General features: G+C 38.9%; 1 protein-coding gene and 1 non-coding gene across 3 annotated transcripts; one reads left to right on the top strand and one right to left on the bottom strand.

The window, feature by feature from the left end:
- Positions 1 to 196: 196 nt before the first annotated feature.
- Positions 197 to 269, bottom strand: TRNAK-UUU. The gene has a single exon. It is a non-coding gene; the product is annotated as a tRNA-Lys (tRNA).
- A 748-nt stretch (positions 270 to 1,017) lies between these two features.
- On the top strand, positions 1,018 to 11,502 carry LOC101860750 (PCNA-associated factor). 2 transcript variants are annotated; one of them, XM_005101850.3, is made up of 5 exons: positions 1,018 to 1,342; positions 1,875 to 1,991; positions 5,080 to 5,160; positions 6,560 to 6,728; positions 8,034 to 11,502. In XM_005101850.3, exons 2-5 carry the CDS (start codon positions 1,943 to 1,945, stop codon positions 8,047 to 8,049), a joined length of 315 nt encoding a protein of 104 aa, XP_005101907.1. In that variant the 5' UTR covers positions 1,018 to 1,342; positions 1,875 to 1,942; the 3' UTR covers positions 8,050 to 11,502. The 2 variants fall into 2 exon arrangements, with proteins under 2 accessions (XP_005101907.1, XP_012939995.1); XM_013084541.2 differs by lacking the exon at positions 1,018 to 1,342 and adding an exon at positions 1,404 to 1,508.
- Positions 11,503 to 18,826: the final 7,324 nt, after the last annotated feature.

Here is an 18,826-nt window from a genome sequence, read left to right as displayed (position 1 = left end):
GTGTGTGTGTGTGTGAGGGAGAGATCAGATCTCCCCGGTGGTAATAAATAGCATATTTATTAATAATAATAAAAATAATAAAAGCTCGTCACGAAGGGCAATAAGAATTAAAAGATGTGATTTCAATAAACACGCCAGTTATTCTAGTCGAGAATATTTAAGAAAAAAAAATTCTAAATTTAACAAAAATATCAGTCGCCCAATAAGGGACTCGAACCCTTGACCCTCAGATTAAAAGTCTGATGCTCTACCGACTGAGCTAACCGGGCGCCATATCGATAGCAACAGCAAATACTATATATACTTTAAAAATCCACTGGCTCCTTTGTTTTTTTGTCCCTCAAGAAAAATAGATGATTGTAAATTAGTTTGAATATACAAATGTACATATTGTGGTTTCTGGAAATTTTTTTCAGATCATACATTTTTTCCTTCGCCCTAGGACTTGGCTAGGCCTATTTCATTTCTAGGCTAGTCGGGATTTCCCGTTCACAGTTCTTGTTTGCCAGTTTGTCAACTAGTATGAAAACCTAAAACTGGGTTTAAGTTTCATTATGTTCTCGGTTATCGAAGGCCTACTTCCCTTTCTAACTCATTTCCCGGTTAATGTTTCTGAAGTTGATATAGATTCTATTCAAGTATATCATGTTTGTTTTTTTTAAAGTATCATTCTTTTAGTCTCAGAAAGTATTCGGTAGGCCTAAATCTAGATCTAGAGTAGATCTACTTCGCTATAGACAGTATAGATCTACGCTTAAATTTTGCCCAATTTCCTTTTCTTGATCACAAGAAACGCCAGTTTGCAGTATTTTGCTGATTCATACAAATTTTCATGGTTATTTGTAGCAGCTACAACATATTTCAACGTACCTTATAGACATAAATAGTTTATAGAATTAATTTTCTAAATCTACCCAAGATTTCAAATGCTCATCGAATTATTGTTCAACCACCTGTTGATGATTTCTGCCCGGTCTGACATCTTTGTTGGGCACCTGGCCATATCGAAAAAGTGGCGGGACTTGGAAATTCCGTACTAAATTGCTCCAACTCCAGGCTCCAATGTTTGTTTGTCATTGTTTGGCTTAAATTATTGATTAGATTTACTGTAGATCTAAATCTAGGTCGTTACTACACGGACAAGTTAAGTGTCAATTGCCTGTTGCACACTTTGTGAGAAAGCTGTTCATACGGTGTGCTTGGATCCTTACAGTCAAAGGTCGAAACCCATTCAACTGATGAGTGAGTAGGCCACCAGATCTACAACAATACAACTGACGCTGCAGCTGGGAGTCACTCGAGGTGGAGGCTTTGGCATCTTTTGATTTTGAGGCAAAAGAAGGTAGGGGGCTATGTTATATGTCATTGTATACAGAAGATCTATAGATCTAGGCATGACTTACTGTCCTGGACAATGTCAGTAACAGGCTAATAAGTTTTGTATTTGTAAACGTTCATCAATGATGACCCTTTGCCTTTGCTTGGTCTGTTGGCTTTTTTTGTTGTTGGTGGGTATGCACGGCACGTGTGGTACAAATGCATCAAAATCAAGCCACACGCGATCAAAGGCCTTTTTTAAATCAATGAACACATGGATTGGAAGATGTCTTGCTGGTGTTGATTGTTTTTCTCGCACAGAACTCTGAGGTTGAATCTAGATATATCTGTTCTGTTGTACTTCTTCCATATGCCTGAACCCGGCTTGCTCTTCAGCAAGGAGTAGGAGTCTAGCCTGCTTAAATTACTGTTAGAGGACCTAATCTAGATTTAGATCTAGATCTAGGTTAAGATCTAGGCTTTCATCGAACCCAGACAGGTTTTTTTTTTACTAATTTACTCATTTTAGTACTTTAACCTGTTTTCCATGTTCACAGAGCTATAAAGACCGGGAGTTACTTTCTGGTTCAGACTTACTGAGAGATTTACCAAACTCTGATCGAAAATGGTGCGGACAAAGGCTGACTCAGGCTCTGGTGCCTCCTCCAGGAAAGGTAACTTTTTATTAGAAGCACATAATCATTTTTGCAGGTCAGAATTTTTGTCTTGTGTGACACTATTTGAAATTGTACTTCTTTTTTTTTTTCCTGCATGGGAATGTTTTTATGCCTTGCCAACCAATCACCAATATCAGCAGCGAACCTCCATATTGGCAGACACCAGAAATCACAATAAGGACGAGACTTCTAGACCCTTCTTGTGACAAGACCACACCAGAAGAAATCCTCAGGACTAGTGCCCTGGAGTCATTGGACTCGTATGCTGAAACTCCAATTCATGCATACACACAGATGGGTCAGCAACAAAAGCTACACAGAATGCTGGTGCTGATCTATCATCAAATATTGAAACAACCTTTGAGAGAAGAAGCAGACCCAACTATTTAGCCCTTGTGGAACATACTGCTCCAACTATGACGCAGAGAGAGTTGCCATAGTAAAGACACTGGAGCAGATCACCCAAGATTTTCTTGAAGGTGCAGTAACACTAGGGGATGTTGTTGTCTTCTCTGACTCAATATCAGTACTCCAAGCCGTCGAGGGAGGAGGAGACTACAGAGGTGACGGGAACATTCTCAGCGTTATAAAATCGATGGGCACTTCCTATGGCGTCAGGGTCACACTGCAGTGGGTGCCTGGCCATTCTGGAGTACCAGGGAATGAGACTGCAAACCAGCTATCAAAGACTGGAGCAAGCCTGCCTCAGACAGACACAGCCGCCTCTTTACAGACCTGCAGAGAGATCATACAAGCGGAAAGCAGCTCAACGCAGAAACAGGAAGATCTTTCTTCAGGTACATGGACAAACCCAACCCCAAAGACCCTTTGAATCTTTTATGTAAAACTGATTAGACATTGATCTTCAGAGCCCGCACAGGACACTTGCACACCAACAAGCTCATTATAAACAGTCTTAACCCCATGTGGGAACCCCATTGCAGACACTGTGACTACCACGAGGAGACCGTTGAACATCTTCTCCTTCACTGCTCAAACCTGGCAGGTATTCGACACAGGCTCCTACACACACCTACAGACTTACAAAGCCTGCTCTACTCTGGTGTTGACCTGATGACAAGGACATGTGGTTACTTGAGGGAGGCATTACGCTGCCAAGAGCGAAATTGAAATGCTCGCAGCTAAAGGGATTTGAAAACAACAACATACTTTACCAAGCTAAATAATAATAATAATAATAGATAGCATTTGTATAGCGCATATCCCCGCTCAACAGCAGGCTCTATGCGCTTTACACTATATTATTACCCCAGCAGACCATAGAACACTCCGAAACATTCTCAGCTTCCCAGGAAGCATACAGTGCAAGCAGCTGATTAAGCGCTCAAACACTAACAAACTGACAAGGTCTTTCGCTGTCTATAGCTGGGTACCCATTCCCACCTGGGTGAAGTGAGGAAAATTCGTGTAAAGTGCCTTTCCCAAGGACACAACGTCGGGTCCCTGACGGGATTCGAACCCACGACCTTACGGTTGCGAGTCCGAGAGCCTAACCACTAGGCCACCGACGCCACCAATAATAATAGATAGCATTTGTATAGCGCATATCCCCGCTCAACAGCAGGCTCTATGCGCTTTACACTATATTATTACCCCAGCAGACCATAGAACACTCCGAAACATTCTCAGCTTCCCAGGAAGCATACAGTGCAAGCAGCTGATTAAGCGCTCAAACACTAACAAACTGACAAGGTCTTTCGCTGTCTATAGCTGGGTACCCATTCCCACCTGGGTGAAGTGAGGAAAATTCGTGTAAAGTGCCTTTCCCAAGGACACAACGTCGGGTCCCTGACGGGATTCGAACCCACGACCTTACGGTTGCGAGTCCGAGAGCCTAACCACTAGGCCACCGACGCCACCAATAATAATAGATAGCATTTGTATAGCGCATATCCCCGCTCAACAGCAGGCTCTATGCGCTTTACACTATATTATTACCCCAGCAGACCATAGAACACTCCGAAACATTCTCAGCTTCCCGGGAAGCATACAGTGCGAGCAGCCGATTAAGCGCTCAAACACTAACAAACTGACAAGATCTTTCGCTGTCTATAGCCGGGTACCCATTCCCACCTGGGTGAAGTGAGGAAAATTCATGTAAAGTGCCTTTCCCAAGGACACAACGTCGGGCCCTTGACGGGATTCGAACCCACGACCTTATGGTTGCGAGTCCGAGAGCCTAACCACTAGGCCACCGACGCCACCAAGCTAGTGTTTAAAAAATATCTATATTTTTCATGATGGTTGCCATGCATGTAGGCTTATATTAGATTTCTACAATTGTCAGTGCCCAGGGCCTTTATTTGTCTTTTGTTCATTTTATTGTATGGCATGGTTTAGTGTGTGTGTGTGTGTGAATCATTTCTTCTTAATCATTCGTTTGATTTATTGATTATTCATGATAGTAAAATTATATATATATATATATATATATGTTTGAATTGTAGGCCTACACATATTGATTTGGACCACAAAGCTGAAAACTGAATGATTCCAGTATATATATAAAGGCAACATTCTCATTTGAACTGCAAGACTGCCATATTAGGTGGTTGGCAGGTGCTCTGGTGTAGTTTGCTCCTCCTATTCTATCATACACCTGTTGGCCTTAGAATCTCTCCTCTTTTTAAAAAAAAGTATGTCTCTTTCTTGTAACGCCTAATCTTCTGAATCTAAGACCTGAATATATATGTGTTGCAAGTGCCGTAAAAACTCTTACCAAAACTAAAAAATTAGGAAGATTTCAGTAAAAAGATCATCTGAAGAATCAATCAATATCACCCTTCCACATTTGCCATTTTTAGAGATATCAGCCTGACATGTTAAGTGTGGCATGGAAAAGCGTTGAAAATCTGTGCTGTATAAAATTGCAGGCACCATAAAACACTTACCCCCAAAAATATGTACTATATACTATGTAAGTATACAAGCTTGAATTTTTTTTTATCATTATTTTTATGATGGTACAATATTAACAAGTGATAGAACATACATGTAGATATAATGTTGATCCACATATAGAGTTGAATTATAATAAAATAAAAATGTTGATGTTGTCTTTCAGTTGTTGCAGCATCAGCACCACGGAAAAGCCTCGGGGGCGCTGGGTCAAGCGCAGGCTCTGTTGATGGCAGTTCTCCTGCTGGTATGTTTGCTTGTCTGTTTGAGTTGGTGTTTGTTTTGTTTTTGTTTGGGGGGGGGGGGTATTCTATCACCTTTTGTGGCTTTAAGTAGATAAAAATGATTTTGAAATCTTATTTGTAGAAAGATCATGATATAATAGTCTTTGGAAAAGGTGGATGTCAGAATGTGACGGGAGATTTTAATTGGTTTTAGCTTACTTTACCCAAGCAAGTCCCAATTGGTGTGATTTTTTTTGGATTTTTTTTTTTTTTCGTTCTTTTTATATAATGTGATGTTATAATGTTATGACTTAAGGTGTTCCTGATTGGGCTTTGAAAAAGTTGGTATGCCTGGCAGTGTCACTTTTTAAAAAAATGACACTTGGCATTATGATAAGACACCTGGTTAACACTTCTTACTGAAACACAACAAACAAGGAAGTGTCCTCGAGTCTTTTAATCCTTTGAGCCCTGACCTGCTGAGCGATTCATGCCAATATTACTCTCGTTTTTCATATCATCATTAGAATCACATTCCTTATTCCACTCAGGTTAGTTCCCGTCATTACCAACTTCTATATGTTTGTTTTAGTAGAGGTTTTACGGTGCTCTCAACTGCATAAGGTCATATATGAGCACCAGGGGGTGGATGTCAACAGAAATTCTTACAGGGAATCAGGCCTACTCTGCTCACCTCTCTAGCTTCAACAGCACAATGTCAGCTTCGACTATCAAAGCACCCCGGATTAACGGGTCACAAGAGTGTGACAAACATACAAAAGAAGTAGAGGAAAAATGACGATAATAAGGATTAGGAAAGAAAAGGCTGCAGTTCCCGGTTGCAGTTCAGGCACAGATATGAGCATGACATTGATGAATCAGCCCATTTACAATTACAGTTCTACTGTGCATAAGAACATGGTTAATGTCTTTTCTTTCCCCCCCCCCCTCCCTTGAGAATGGCCTAAAGACATTTCAGTCAGTAGCACCGATCCAGGGGATGACCAACATCTTATTAAAATTCAGACAGATTTTCGAAATAATCAATAGCATCCTGTGTAGTTCAACATTTTTCTATGCTCGTTTTGTCCCAGGCGGGCCGGGTTGGAGATAGGGTCTCGCTCACTGGTGTAGGGGTAGTTGGGGCTCAAAGGGTTAGAATCTTGTGCTTTTTACTTAGGCATTGCTTTCTTATTCTAAAAAGGCAGTTCTGTCAATATTATGAATGTTTTCAAAATTTTCAAGTGGTTATTGTCTGGTTTTAGAGACTGATCTTTCAATTTTCAAAATCATTACAACGGCATTATAATTATGATGGATAGCGAAGTATTCTTCAAATTTTTGTGACTTTGATTTTAGGAGGAGTGTATGATTATGTGTGTTGCTTTCTGCCATGAATATATCTTTCCTCTCATCTTGCAGGCAAAGGCAAATATGCTGGTGGCAATCCTGTGTGCCCAAGACCCACTCCTGAGTGGCAGAAAGGGATATCATCTTTTTTCAATAGAAATGCCTCGTCTTCAAATTCGTCATCATCATCGTCTTCATCCTCTTCTTCCTCTTCATCACAAGAGGGTGGCAGCAGCTCAAGGTATTTCTCACACTGATCTAAGCTGTTTCGCATCTCGTTATATAAATTACAGTTGAAAATGTCTCGGAAAGCCACCCGTTGTGAAGAACAAGTGGTCATTATATTAGTTAGGGAAAAAAATAGTTTTTACGCAAAAGGGAATGGGAAATGGCCATGTGCATAAGGGATCGGACTGTCTTATACTCTTTCCATTTTCTTCTAGCGTGCATTTTTTTTACATACAGTACAATGGCACTGTGTAAGGTGGGCATTTTGGACTTCTACAAGACTTCTTGGAGAGCTCCAATCACTTGTTTGCTTTATCAAATGAAAATTTAGAGATAAAATGCATAAGAAACAAGTGTATGAAAGTATTATTTTGAAGTGCTAAAGTTGTTACCCAGGTAGCCTCTCTTTTGTACTTTCTATGAAACTGTTGGCGAAACAGTACCAGACCTCTCCGGGGCCATGCTACTGACTGAAGTGTCTTTAGGCCATTTCCAAAGGGAGGACATAAACTTGTTCCTATGCTCAGTAGAATTGTAAATGGGCTGATTCATCAATGTCATGCTCATCATAACTTCCTGAACTGCATGCGGGGAACCTCCGCTTTTTCTTTCCTAATCCTTGATATCGTCATTTTTTCTACTTCTTTTGTATGTTTGTCACTCTCTTGTGACCCGCTATTTCCGGGGTGCCTTGATAGTCGAAAGAGACTTTTTGCTATTGAAGCTAGAAAGGTGAGCAAAGTAAGCCTGATTTCCTGTAAGGACTTCTCTGTTGACATCCATCCCTTGGCACTCACATGACCTTATGCAGTTGCAAGTGCTGTAAAAACTCTACTATACAACGAAAAACAGTACCACCACTGTGTTTATGACTTTAGTCTGAATGGAAAGCTTCCTGTTGGTGGTGCTGATTCATTGTTCTCGTATGCCTTGCTCATGGGTGATAGTATGGTCTGAGATCTACCTTTTTTTCTTTTTTTTTAAATTCTGGATATCCAGGTAAATAGGTGCGCTTGGGCCAAGTTCAGGTGCTATAAATTTTGACTCTTTAGTTGAGCTGACAAAACAATTATGGCAGGTGCTCTGGTGTGATTTGCTCCTTCTTTCCCATCAAAATCAAACATCTATTGTGGCTGTCCTTATCTCCCCTCCTCCTTTTATTTATATGTTTCTGTCTAGTAAAATCTCTAATCTCCGGCACTTATATGATACATATGTTGCAAGTGATGTAAAACTTATATTAAAGGTGACATTTTTGTGGTTTAGGTTTTTTATTGTACAGCATGGCTATAAAATGTGCATTTGTTTTGTTTTTCAGTGCATCGGATGACTAAGAATGGAGAGTCCTGGTGGATGTTGGAACTTCCTGAACATATACAATTCATGCACTTTTTTTTTTTCTTGGTTTCATTGAGTTAACTCTTTCACTGCTGAGCCATAAATGATTATAAAAACCATGAGGTGCAGCCATTAGAAAGAACGAAGTAAATCATGGTTATAGACTTTTGTTCTTTGGAAATGGAGAAATTCACACGCCAGGTACAACTTAATTAACCCTGTTTTCCCTTCTACCACTTTCCGTAATCACCACAGGGGTAAATTAGTTTTGATGACAGCTGTTTTGTTCAGCAGTGTAGAGATTTAAGGAAGGAGTTCTGTGCTGCCCATGTTTTTGGTTTTTTTATTTGACCAAAAAAAATTGTATGAAAAATACTTACCTTTGCATATATTTTGTTTTGTTCATTGTCAGGATGCTGAAAGAGGAGTCTTTATATTTGAGGATTAGAATCAAGCTTTTCTTTTTGTACTGATTTTTTTTTTTCCATAGAAACAAAACAAGACAAAAGAATTGATTTGTCTAGTATTTGAGGGTTGTGTTGGTGCGGGAGATCTGAAGATTCCTTGTTGAAGTTATGAATAGGAAATAGATCTGAGATTACGGGGGGAAATTAGTTTCAAGGTACACCTTTAATAGTGTTATTAAAGGGAAAATTAGTTTCAAGGTGCACCTTTAATAGTGTTATTAAAGGGAAAATTAGTTTCAAGGTGCACCTTTAATAGTGTTATAGAATGAAATGAGTTCTTGGTTATATAAGTTGTATTGGAAGACTGGGGTGTTGTTTTTTTTATGTGAAGGCAGCAATTTATAAATTACTTGGCTTTTATTCAAGTTTGTTTCAAGACAAGCATGAGTTAAAGTACGCCCGTCGAAATGTCCGAGACAATCAGCCATTGTTGAGGAGAGAAGTGGATGTCCTGGACAGTGCTGTTATAATCCTTTTTTTTTTTTTTTTTTTTTTTTTGCAAGGAAAAGATGGGAAGTGGCCGTTTCTACAGCTGAATATCTTTATACATGTGGCCGTTGGAGCAGGTTTGACTGTGGTTGGGTATGGGACTGGGTGGGTTGATACAGGAGAAAATACCTTTGTTGCATTTAGACTCTCTCTCTCTCTCTCTCTCTCTCTCTCTCTCTCTCTCTCTCTCTCTCTCTCTCTCTCTCTCTCTCTCCTGAAAAAATGAAAAAGAAGTGTGTTTTTTTTTTTTTTTTATGCAGCCTCGGAACTGTCTTTGCACGATTGGCAGTAGTATGTGGTGTAGAGCGAAACTCCTTCCAAGTCAAAGTGTCCTTTTTCTTGTTCTTGTACGTGCACATTTTTCCCCCGAAAGTTCTGCTGGCAAAGTGTGACTGTGCTTTGTGTGGATGGTTTGGGTGTGATGAGTCTGCAGTTTCTGTGTGAATGATCTTTTATGTTTGTTACTCTCTTGTAGCACCTCTAATCTTCGGTACTTATAAGACCTCATTGTGTTGCAAGTGCCGTAAAACTTACTAATACAACTCTTTGGAGTAGGACCAAAAGATGTCGTCAGCTCTGTACAACTCTTAAACGTGTTGTTGAAGTGCAGGCTTGCCAACTGTCCCTGAAATTTAAGAGACTCCCAAATTCAGCAATGTGGAATATGAAAGCCTTTTCATGTATACACACTACACCACCGAAATCAGTGCAGTGCTACTAAATTGTAATTTTTTTCACTTGCTGTATAATGTGATCTGATGTTCTACCGTTGTATTTCCCTGATTGAGATTTGGAAAAGTTGGCAAGCCTGGAAAGGGGAATCATGGCAGCTCTTTATCTCAGCAGCAGTTTCTCAACCCACACATTTTTACAGTTTTGCCTTATCAATCTTGTTTCCATTGTTTTTCTTTTATATAAATATGGCTAAGTGCACTTACGCATATATATTTTTGCCTGTTCGGGGCCCTGGTGACAAATTTCATGAACCTCCGAGTCTGATGCAGCAAGCATTCTCCGTTATTGTCTTGTTATATGACACGATGCACCAAGACTTAAAATAGCATAATTATTTTTTTACTACCACCGAATTTTACCAAACTGCTACCACCGTATTTTATCAAATGTGACCACCATAATTTTACCACTCTGTTACCACCGTTGGAAAATGTATCTCGCATACTCTTCATCTGAACTTGTTCTTCATTTAAAAAAAAAAAAATTTTTTTCCATTTCACAGACCTGTGGCTTTTCATGATTCATTGAGGACATTCTGAGTTTTTGATAAATTGTTCATTTGATTTTGACAGTCCATTCTATTTTCAGGCTGTTGTAACTGTAGAAATATTTGAGTCTGATGTGTTCAAATTGTTGGGCCCTTTTCCATTTCTTTTCCTCTCTGATCACTTTTTATGTATAATAATAACAATATTATTGCTTATCTGTAGCGATGACTATAGCAGGTATTTGTACAGGACTATGGTTGTTGAAAATTGTTGTAATATTCCGATAGGTCTGAGTCCAACAACTTGGGGATACCATACCAGCATCACTGGAATGATGGTGAGAATATTTCTGGCACTTTGTCACTTGTGTCTTGCAATGGAATTAGCTTTAAGTTTTTATCGTATGGTGAGCCAGTTGAGGTAGCACATCGTATTGCTCGGTTGTTTACGGACATACGGAAAATCTACAAAACCCCAGCAGATTCATCTCATGTATAAATAGTCAAACTGTTGTGTTTATTGCAAGCGTTGATCATTTCTTCTCGGTTTGGTGTTTATTTGTACAAATTTATATAGGTGTGTTAATTAGGAGTAGAGTTACGGGGAAGTTTATGATGCTGGAAGAAAAAAATTGGCCGCATAAACGAAAAATAGTGAGTTAACAGAAAGTTCTTGGGGATTTTCTTTGTTGAAAGCAAAGGTCCATCGTTTCATCATGATTCTCTCTTTCTCTTTTTTTTTGGTCGGGCCCTGTTTGTATGAAATGCCAAGAACATTGACCGTGCCTTGTATGTAAACATCTTCATACATCATACGTGCATACCGATATATCGTTGGCAAGCTGTTTAAAATTAAATACTATAAGCCCAGAAAGAAAGAAAAAATGCTACACGTTGTATCTGCCCTTGCGCATCCAATACCATAGATGAAAATAAGTGCATTTTTATTTTTTTAATGTCATAATTCTTTGCTTACTTTTTGAACTGTTGACCACTGAATATGTCGCCTTCTTCATCCCGCCATGAGTATTTTATAAGTGGAAAAATATTGTCAGTGGCCTTTACTTAAGACTAATTGAGACTATTATAATAATGATAATACATTTTACAAATAATTCTGTTAATTAAAGTTGCATAAACAAACGTCTCATGTCATAATGACAAATCATGGGTTGTTGCTGTACTTGATTTGTATGCCAGTGTTTGATGAATTTTTATCTATATATATAAATGTTTGCAGCTCAATAAAGTGTTCTTGTTTCTTAAGTAAAGATTTTGTTTATTACTTTATTAAATAGTGCATGTGTCTTGCTTTTTGGATAAGTGTGATATTTTATGAAAATTTACTTTTCTCATCTCTTGAAAGTTTGAGCAACTTCTGTCACTGTCAAGTGTGTGAATGGTTAGTGAGAGTTCTGGTGTGGTCTCCACCCCTTGGCGCTCATATGACCTTCAGTTGCGAGTGCCATAAAACCTTGCTTTAAAAAAACCCCGATTTCTGCCTGGGAAGTTTATCGAGTGGCAGTTTTTGCTGGACTGCTGATTGCCAAACTGGACTTGGCACGAATTTGTCTTTACAAGGCAGTGTTGAAGCAGCCTACCTCCTCTTCTTATTTTTTGTTTTAACAGTTTTACGCCCACATCGACACAATTTAGGTCGCTTAGAAGATGGGGTTCCCACCCTGCGGGTTGGGGCCAAACCGGGCTGACTGAGAGGGATACAACATCCCAACAGAAAGACTGAGAGGGATACAACATCCCAACAGAAAGACTGAGAGGGATACAACATCCCAACAGAAAGACTGAGGAGATACAACATCCCAACAGAAAGACTGAGGAGATACAACATCCCAACAGAAAGACTGAGAGGGATACAACATCCCAACAGAAAGACTGAGAGGGATACAACATCCCAACAGAAAGACTGAGGAGATACAACATCCCAACAGAAAGACTGAGGAGATACAACATCCCAACAGAAAGACTGAGGAGATACAACATCCCAACAGAAAGACTGAGGAGATACAATTCATGACAAAAACTGTCACATATGAAAAAAAAAAAATCAGTTGCACTGCAGGGGTGAACTGTCCCCGTCGTTTTATGCAAGAAAATTCTGAAATTATGCAAACTGAGCCCAAAAATGTGAAATTATGCGATTCTGGGAATTTTAATTTTAACAAAGAATGATAAAGGAAAATAATCAGAATTTGTGCAAAAAATGATCAAATTGTGCGGGGAGCGAAAAACCACGGGGACAGAATGAAGAACCAGCAGCCGATTATGCTGAGATTTAGCCAGGGGAACGCAAAGAATAAACGTGAGTGGTTGGCGGGTGCTCTGGTGTTGTTTGCTTCTTCTTTCCTATCAAACATCAATCGTCTTTATCTCTCCCTCCTTCTTTTGTATGTTTGTTACTCTCTTGTGTAACACCTCTAATCTTCTGGCGCTCATATGACTTATGCAGTTGTGAGCGCCGTAAAATCTCTACATGTACTAAAACAAACAAAAGAATAAACTAGAGAAAACTTCTCACCACTTGGGTCTCCTACATGCTACAACAAAGCACCATATACCGCTACATCCCAGACTCCAGTACATCTTGTACTAGTACGGTACCCACCCCCTACACGATCTAAACTGTATAGAGCAACAATAAATATATTTAAAACAAACAATTAATTTATTTTTTTTTAAAGATGTTGGGCCTTCAACATTTGAGCTCATTGTGTGATGAAACAGACTTGGTTTTTAAAGTTTTTTTCTCCAGTACCGGTACACAAATTCTTGTTGCGTAAATTAATGCGTTCTTATGATTTCTAAACCTTACGCAAATTTCCTGCAAGTGGACATCTCACAGAACATGGAGGTGGTCAGTGAGACAAAGTGGGGGAAAAAGAATCCAGGAAAGAGAGTTTGGGTTAGTGGGTTTGCTCCTTGTAGTCCTCCTTGGCCTACTCCTTCTTTCCTGTCAAACTCAAACATCTGTCGTCCTTGACCTTGTCTCTCCTCCTTTTTGGGCATGTTTCTCTCCAATGGGTCGTTTTCACACGTACGAGAGCCGGGTTCGATTCCAGAGTGTGTGTGTGGGGGGGGGGGGGGGTATTTATTATCGAGCGTCTTGGTCTTTCTGCTTGGATATTGTATCTCTCTCACTCTCAGCCCGGGGTGGCCCTGACAGACAGGCACGGCCACAAGCCCGCTTCCTTGATGGTCTTAATTGGTGTGTAAAAAACACCAACGTATCGTTGAAAGAAGGATGAACAGCAGCTATTCCCTGATGCTTCGTGGTATAGTAATCTAAGTATATTTTAGTATACTGGACCTCCTGCGCACACACTATAACTATAATGTATGAGCTTGTTGTGTTGGGTTTTACTTTTTTTTTTTTTTGGGGGGGGGGGGGGGGTGGTCACGTGTCCCTTTTTTCGGGTGCCATGTGAGTAATCAGTGTCAGTAAGCTTTTTTTTTGGGGGGGGGGGTTAAGTTTCAGTAGAGGTTTTACGGCACTCGCAAATGCATAAGGTCATATGAGCGCAAGAAGATAAGAGGTGTTACAAGAGAGTAACACATAAAAAAGAAGAAGGGGAAATAAGGACGATAGATGTTTGATAGGAAAGAAGAAGCAAACCACACCAGAGCACCCGCCAATCACACCAGAGTAAGCAGGTACAAAGATATTCCAACACAAAGATGGAACAACAAGAGAATAATAATATGAGAAAAAAGCAATGAAATTTAATTTGTTGATTTTTTTAAAAATTGTTATTAATTCATTATAGTGCGGTAAAAAATTAGTGCCCCACCTTATTCTCAAATATCTCTTTATCGGATGAATCACTGTCAGCCATACTTTTCACAGCAGTTTGTATCAATTTGTCTTAACTTAATCATATTTTTCCCCAACATATGAGGCTATATTTTAAAAAAACTGTTTTTCATAAATCTATATAAAATGCTATAAATCTCCTTCACGCTGAAAATTGAACTGTTCACAGCACTTACCACTTCTCACACACATTTTGCATACACATATATGGCCTACGTCACAACTCATCAAAGAGACTTTTTAGTAGCAAAACTTGCTACAAAAAATTAATTTTATAGCGAACATTTTTTGGTACATGTAGCCTACTAGATCTAAAGGTTCTCAAAACATGCGTTCAATAAGAATAATGTTGCGATTAGAAAAAAAAATGACGGACTTGCTTTAAAGGCGATATTGTCCCAGCTGTAAACTTTTACAAATCTGTAGAAACCATCGACTGTGATTTTAAAAATTAGTATTCATTTAGGAATTTTCTAGAAAACAGTGTGCAGGAGTTTGAAAAAATATTCATCAATTAAGACAAATTGATATAAGTCATTGTGCAAACGTTGGAGAATGTCCGTTCAATAGGTAAGGAGATATTTGACATAAGTTGCGCCATGCATTTTTGACCGTACTATAGTGGATTTGTTTTTCTTAATTTTGGCTGTCTTTGGGGGAGAGGGGGAGGGTTCCCTGAGGTTGTTGAATCCTGCTCTGAAAGTCAGTGTAGGGCTCGTGGTTTTGTAGATATCATTATAATTTATTTACGAATTTTAAAAGAAATTACGCCCTACCAGTCCCCGTGGTTATACGCTCCCTGCATAATTTAGCAAATTTTATCATTTTTTAAGATAATTTCTGATTATTTCCTCTATCGTTCTTTGATAAAATTAACAGAATCGCATAATTTCACATTTTTGGGGCTCAGTTTGCATAATTTCAGAATTTTTTTTGTGTGCTTAAAACTGCGGGTACAGCCCTACCCCTTTCCCAGTGAACAGATGTGGGGGGAAAAAGCTACTTACTTTTCAACAAAAAACACAGACACGGTAATATCTAAATTTCTTTTAAAAAGGTTTATTAGATAAAAGATTATGGAACTGCACTGTGCGGGAGAAAAATGGAGCCATTGCTAGCAAAATAGGAAAGAAAATAAAAATTTTAAGTGGGGAAAATACACGTTTGAAAAAAAGATAAAGAAAAATATGTAGGAACCGCGAAACACTTTGGGGTATGGATTTGAGTTCTGCTCCGAAAGCCAAAATTTTAAAAAGTAAAAAAAAAAGACTGGTTGGGGTTTGAGTATGATTTTCCCTATCTTTTTTACACAATCAATCACTCACACATTTTTTTGGAAAAACATGGCAGTTAAATTGTACAAATTTCAAAGAGTTCATTCCTGTTAGTTTAAGAAGTTCCATCTTCTCTTTCTTCGACTAAGGGAGATAACAAGAAAAATTGTGTTTTTTTCAGGAGAACAAATGCAAAATATGAGGGGCTGGCCTTAAGAGGGGGTGCTGCAGAATAAGTCTATCTCAGCTAATACCGCTCCTATGGAGCTTATATTTGATGTGGACGATTATATGGCAATGGAGATTTGTTAACAGATGTGAAAAAAGAAATTGCTGATTCGGTTACCTTGGAAACGGCGGCCATATTGGATTTTAGAGACATAATGATGTACAATTTTCTCACCTTATTTACAAACAGATTAGATTCATAATTATCATGCACACTCACAAGACAAAGATGAAACTTTCTGTAAGAGGAATTTTTTTATATTCCTCTTACAAAAAGCTAGATTTGTATGGTTTCAACATTCTGTCAAAGTTTGATTGAAATCGAGTGAGAAATAGAGCAGAAAAATAGTACCAACCGTGAAAAAAATAGAATGCTTATTTTTGGACAAAATTGGCAAATATTTTCTCTAAAAGAGACTTGACCGTACGCTTTTAAATCCCCCAAACACCACTTTAGGGTGCAGGGAGGCGTGTGTACTTTCTAGATATTGTTCAGGACATGTTCAGAAATCTTAAAGTGTAATTATCTCAGTTTGTGTCATTTGGCCCCAAATCAGCTTTTCTAACTGCAGCACCACCCCTTAAGTGAAAAACTTAAGGCCAAGGGGTGTCCTCAAGGATTTGTTTCGCTCAAAACCTCATTTATTCGGTTATCTACCCTGTCTCAATAAAGGGAGAGAATCGGATAAGGAGATTTTGGCAGAATTGAATCGACTTTCATAAATTATTACTATTACCATCCCCTTCTCCTATGTCGTTGTTGCTGTTGTTGTTTTACTTCTTTCCAACTCTCTCTCTCTCTCTCTCTCTCTCTCTCTCTCTCTCTCTCTGTTTTGGACGTCCCGTTATCTCGGTAGTCATTTATTTAAGAAAATGGACTCTGGTATGGATGGTTCTGGTTCAGTTCCTCTTACCAGCGTGTGTAGTCAAGTGTAGTAGTTCTGTCCCCGTGGTTTTAAGCAAACAAAATTATGAAATTATGCAAACTGAGCCCAAAAAATGTGGAACTATGCGATTCTGTTACTTTTAACAAAGAATGATAAAGGAAACAATCAGAAATTGTGCAAAAAATTATCAAATTTTGCTAATTTATGCGGCTTGCATGAAACCACGGGGACAGGAGTTGGGCCCTTCACTGATGTACACAAGAGACCAAAGTTCGATTCCTGAGTGGGGACAAATTATCGAATATCTCTGTCTTTCTGCTGGGATCCCTCTCAGTCTCAGCCAAGATTGGCACTGACAAGCAGGGTCGGGAGCCGCCTCCTAAATGATGTAGAGTCGATGGGAGCGTTAAAACACTGACGTTTACAGACAAAATCACAACAGGACATTCAGGAACTGTCATACTTTCTCTACGTAGTTTCTTTTCTTTTCTTTCTTTGACGTCATAAGATATTAATCTAACATCTGCGTTTGTCTCGGCCCCGCCGCGATTTTTGGCATTAAAAAAAAACAACAACAAACAAACAAACGAACCAAAAATAAACAAACACCGCCAGGGAATAATTTTGTTTTTAATTTTTTAAAAACCCCGGGGAATAAAAATCAAAAGTAGAAAAAAAACGAAAAAAGAAACCGAATCTCTTTTTTTTTTCATCTTTGTTGTGTTTTAATAATTTGTTGGTGTGTTATTTTTGTTCTTCTTGTTCTTCTGATGAGTTGTTTTTCTAAAAAAAAATGTGTGTTTATATAGCGCAATGTCATTTAATAAATCAATTTGATGTTGTTCCTACCTTTAAAAAAAGAAAAGTGTTATGTTAGAGCATGTCTCCACCAAAACTGAATACTGACACTGGCAGGCCCCTTGTGTGTGATTCCATAAGTTACATGCAGTATTTTTTCTTGAATTACACACGTTTATGGTTGAATTGGCCAATGTTTGGATAGGTGGACACACGCCCTTATATGTTAATTTTTGTGGTTGTTTATGTGCTGTTCTAATTTTGATTTCGTTCTGTTGTAATAATAATAGATTATAACATTTGTAGAGCGCAAATCCCCGCTCAACAGCAAGCTCCATGCGCTTCACAATCTATACTATTACCCCAGCAGACCTGAGAGCATTCTGAAACAACCTCAACTTCTTCTTGGGAAGCATACAGTACAAGCGGCCATTCATAGGCGCAGGAACACTAACATACTCAACTGACAAGATCTTTCGCTGTCTATGGTAGGGTACCCATTCCCACCTGGGTGAAGTAAGGGAAATTTGTGTAAAGTGCCTTTCCCAAGGACACAACGTCGGGCCCGCGGCTCAAACCCACGAACCCGCAACCTCACGATTACGAGTCCGGTAGCCTAACCACTATCTACATCAATTCCTTTCACAACCCTAAGTAAAACCATTCTGTCGCTAATCTTAACAGATATGTACCTTTGTGGGCCTGAAAATCTACTTCACATTCTGTCCAGAGTGGATAGAGCTTACAGTTGTTTTAAAAAATGCTCGATAAAATCAAACTCACCTAAGTGTTGGCAGTTTTGAGAGTTCTTCAATGTCATTTTGAAAAAAAAAAAAAAGAAAATTGATCGATTAGTAGGGTAGATATTATTATTTATTATACAGCACTTTTCAGTTTGAAGCTCTAAATAGTTTAAATTCTAAAGCATGTTTCATCAGCTCGGTTGACTTCCACTAATTTTCTTAATTGATATCAGCACCATGATATACATGTATCCCCCTCATGATTAATCTGAATACTTAACCTTAGCACAGTGGCGGCTCAACTTTGCTCATTTCAAGCCCGCTGCACGAAACCTTACGCATTGGCGCTTGTGGGGTAATAATTTAAATTAGCTGCTTCACAATCGCACACAGTAGACCCGAGTTCAATTCCAAAAGTGGGAGTATGTTACTGGGTACATCATCTACATGTATCTCTGTCCTCTGCTGGGATGTTGGTTGTAGGCTACCCCTCTCCTCAGCCTGGATTGGCTCTGTAGAGACAGGCAGGGTCGGAAGTCCGCCTCCTAAATTATGTTGATGATGGCATAAAAATACCTTTATGTATTTTTTTTTAAAAAAAGAACCTGGCGCTTAATTTCCTCAAAGTCCGTTTTGTTTTCAAAACATTTTTCTTCCAAAGAAAATAATAAAATCTCTGCTTACTTGGCTAAGGCAGCGTCTGGCAGTGATATGTTTTGTAAAAAAAAAAAAACCAACTGTTATCCTGAGGGTTTTTATGAATGGCAATTTCCAAATGATTGACAAGTCGCTACAGTACTAAGATAATACCATGGGCCATGAGCCATGAGGTCAGA

The sequence above is a fragment of the Aplysia californica genome, unplaced genomic scaffold, assembly GCF_000002075.1.
Source record: "Aplysia californica isolate F4 #8 unplaced genomic scaffold, AplCal3.0 scaffold00301, whole genome shotgun sequence".
Classification (NCBI taxonomy): Eukaryota; Metazoa; Mollusca; class Gastropoda; order Aplysiida; family Aplysiidae; genus Aplysia; species Aplysia californica.
This window is presented reverse-complemented; position numbering and strand designations above follow the sequence as displayed.

Bases quoted from the DNA above. Each gene is read 5' to 3' on its own strand.
- LOC101860750 (XM_005101850.3), top strand. From the start codon at position 1,943: ATGGTGCGGACAAAGGCTGACTCAGGCTCTGGTGCCTCCTCCAGGAAA. The intron at 1,992-5,079 runs GTAACTTTTTAT...GTTGTCTTTCAG, and splicing joins TGGTGCCTCCTCCAGGAAAG to TTGTTGCAGCATCAGCACCA. The intron at 5,161-6,559 runs GTATGTTTGCTT...CTCATCTTGCAG, and splicing joins TGATGGCAGTTCTCCTGCTG to GCAAAGGCAAATATGCTGGT.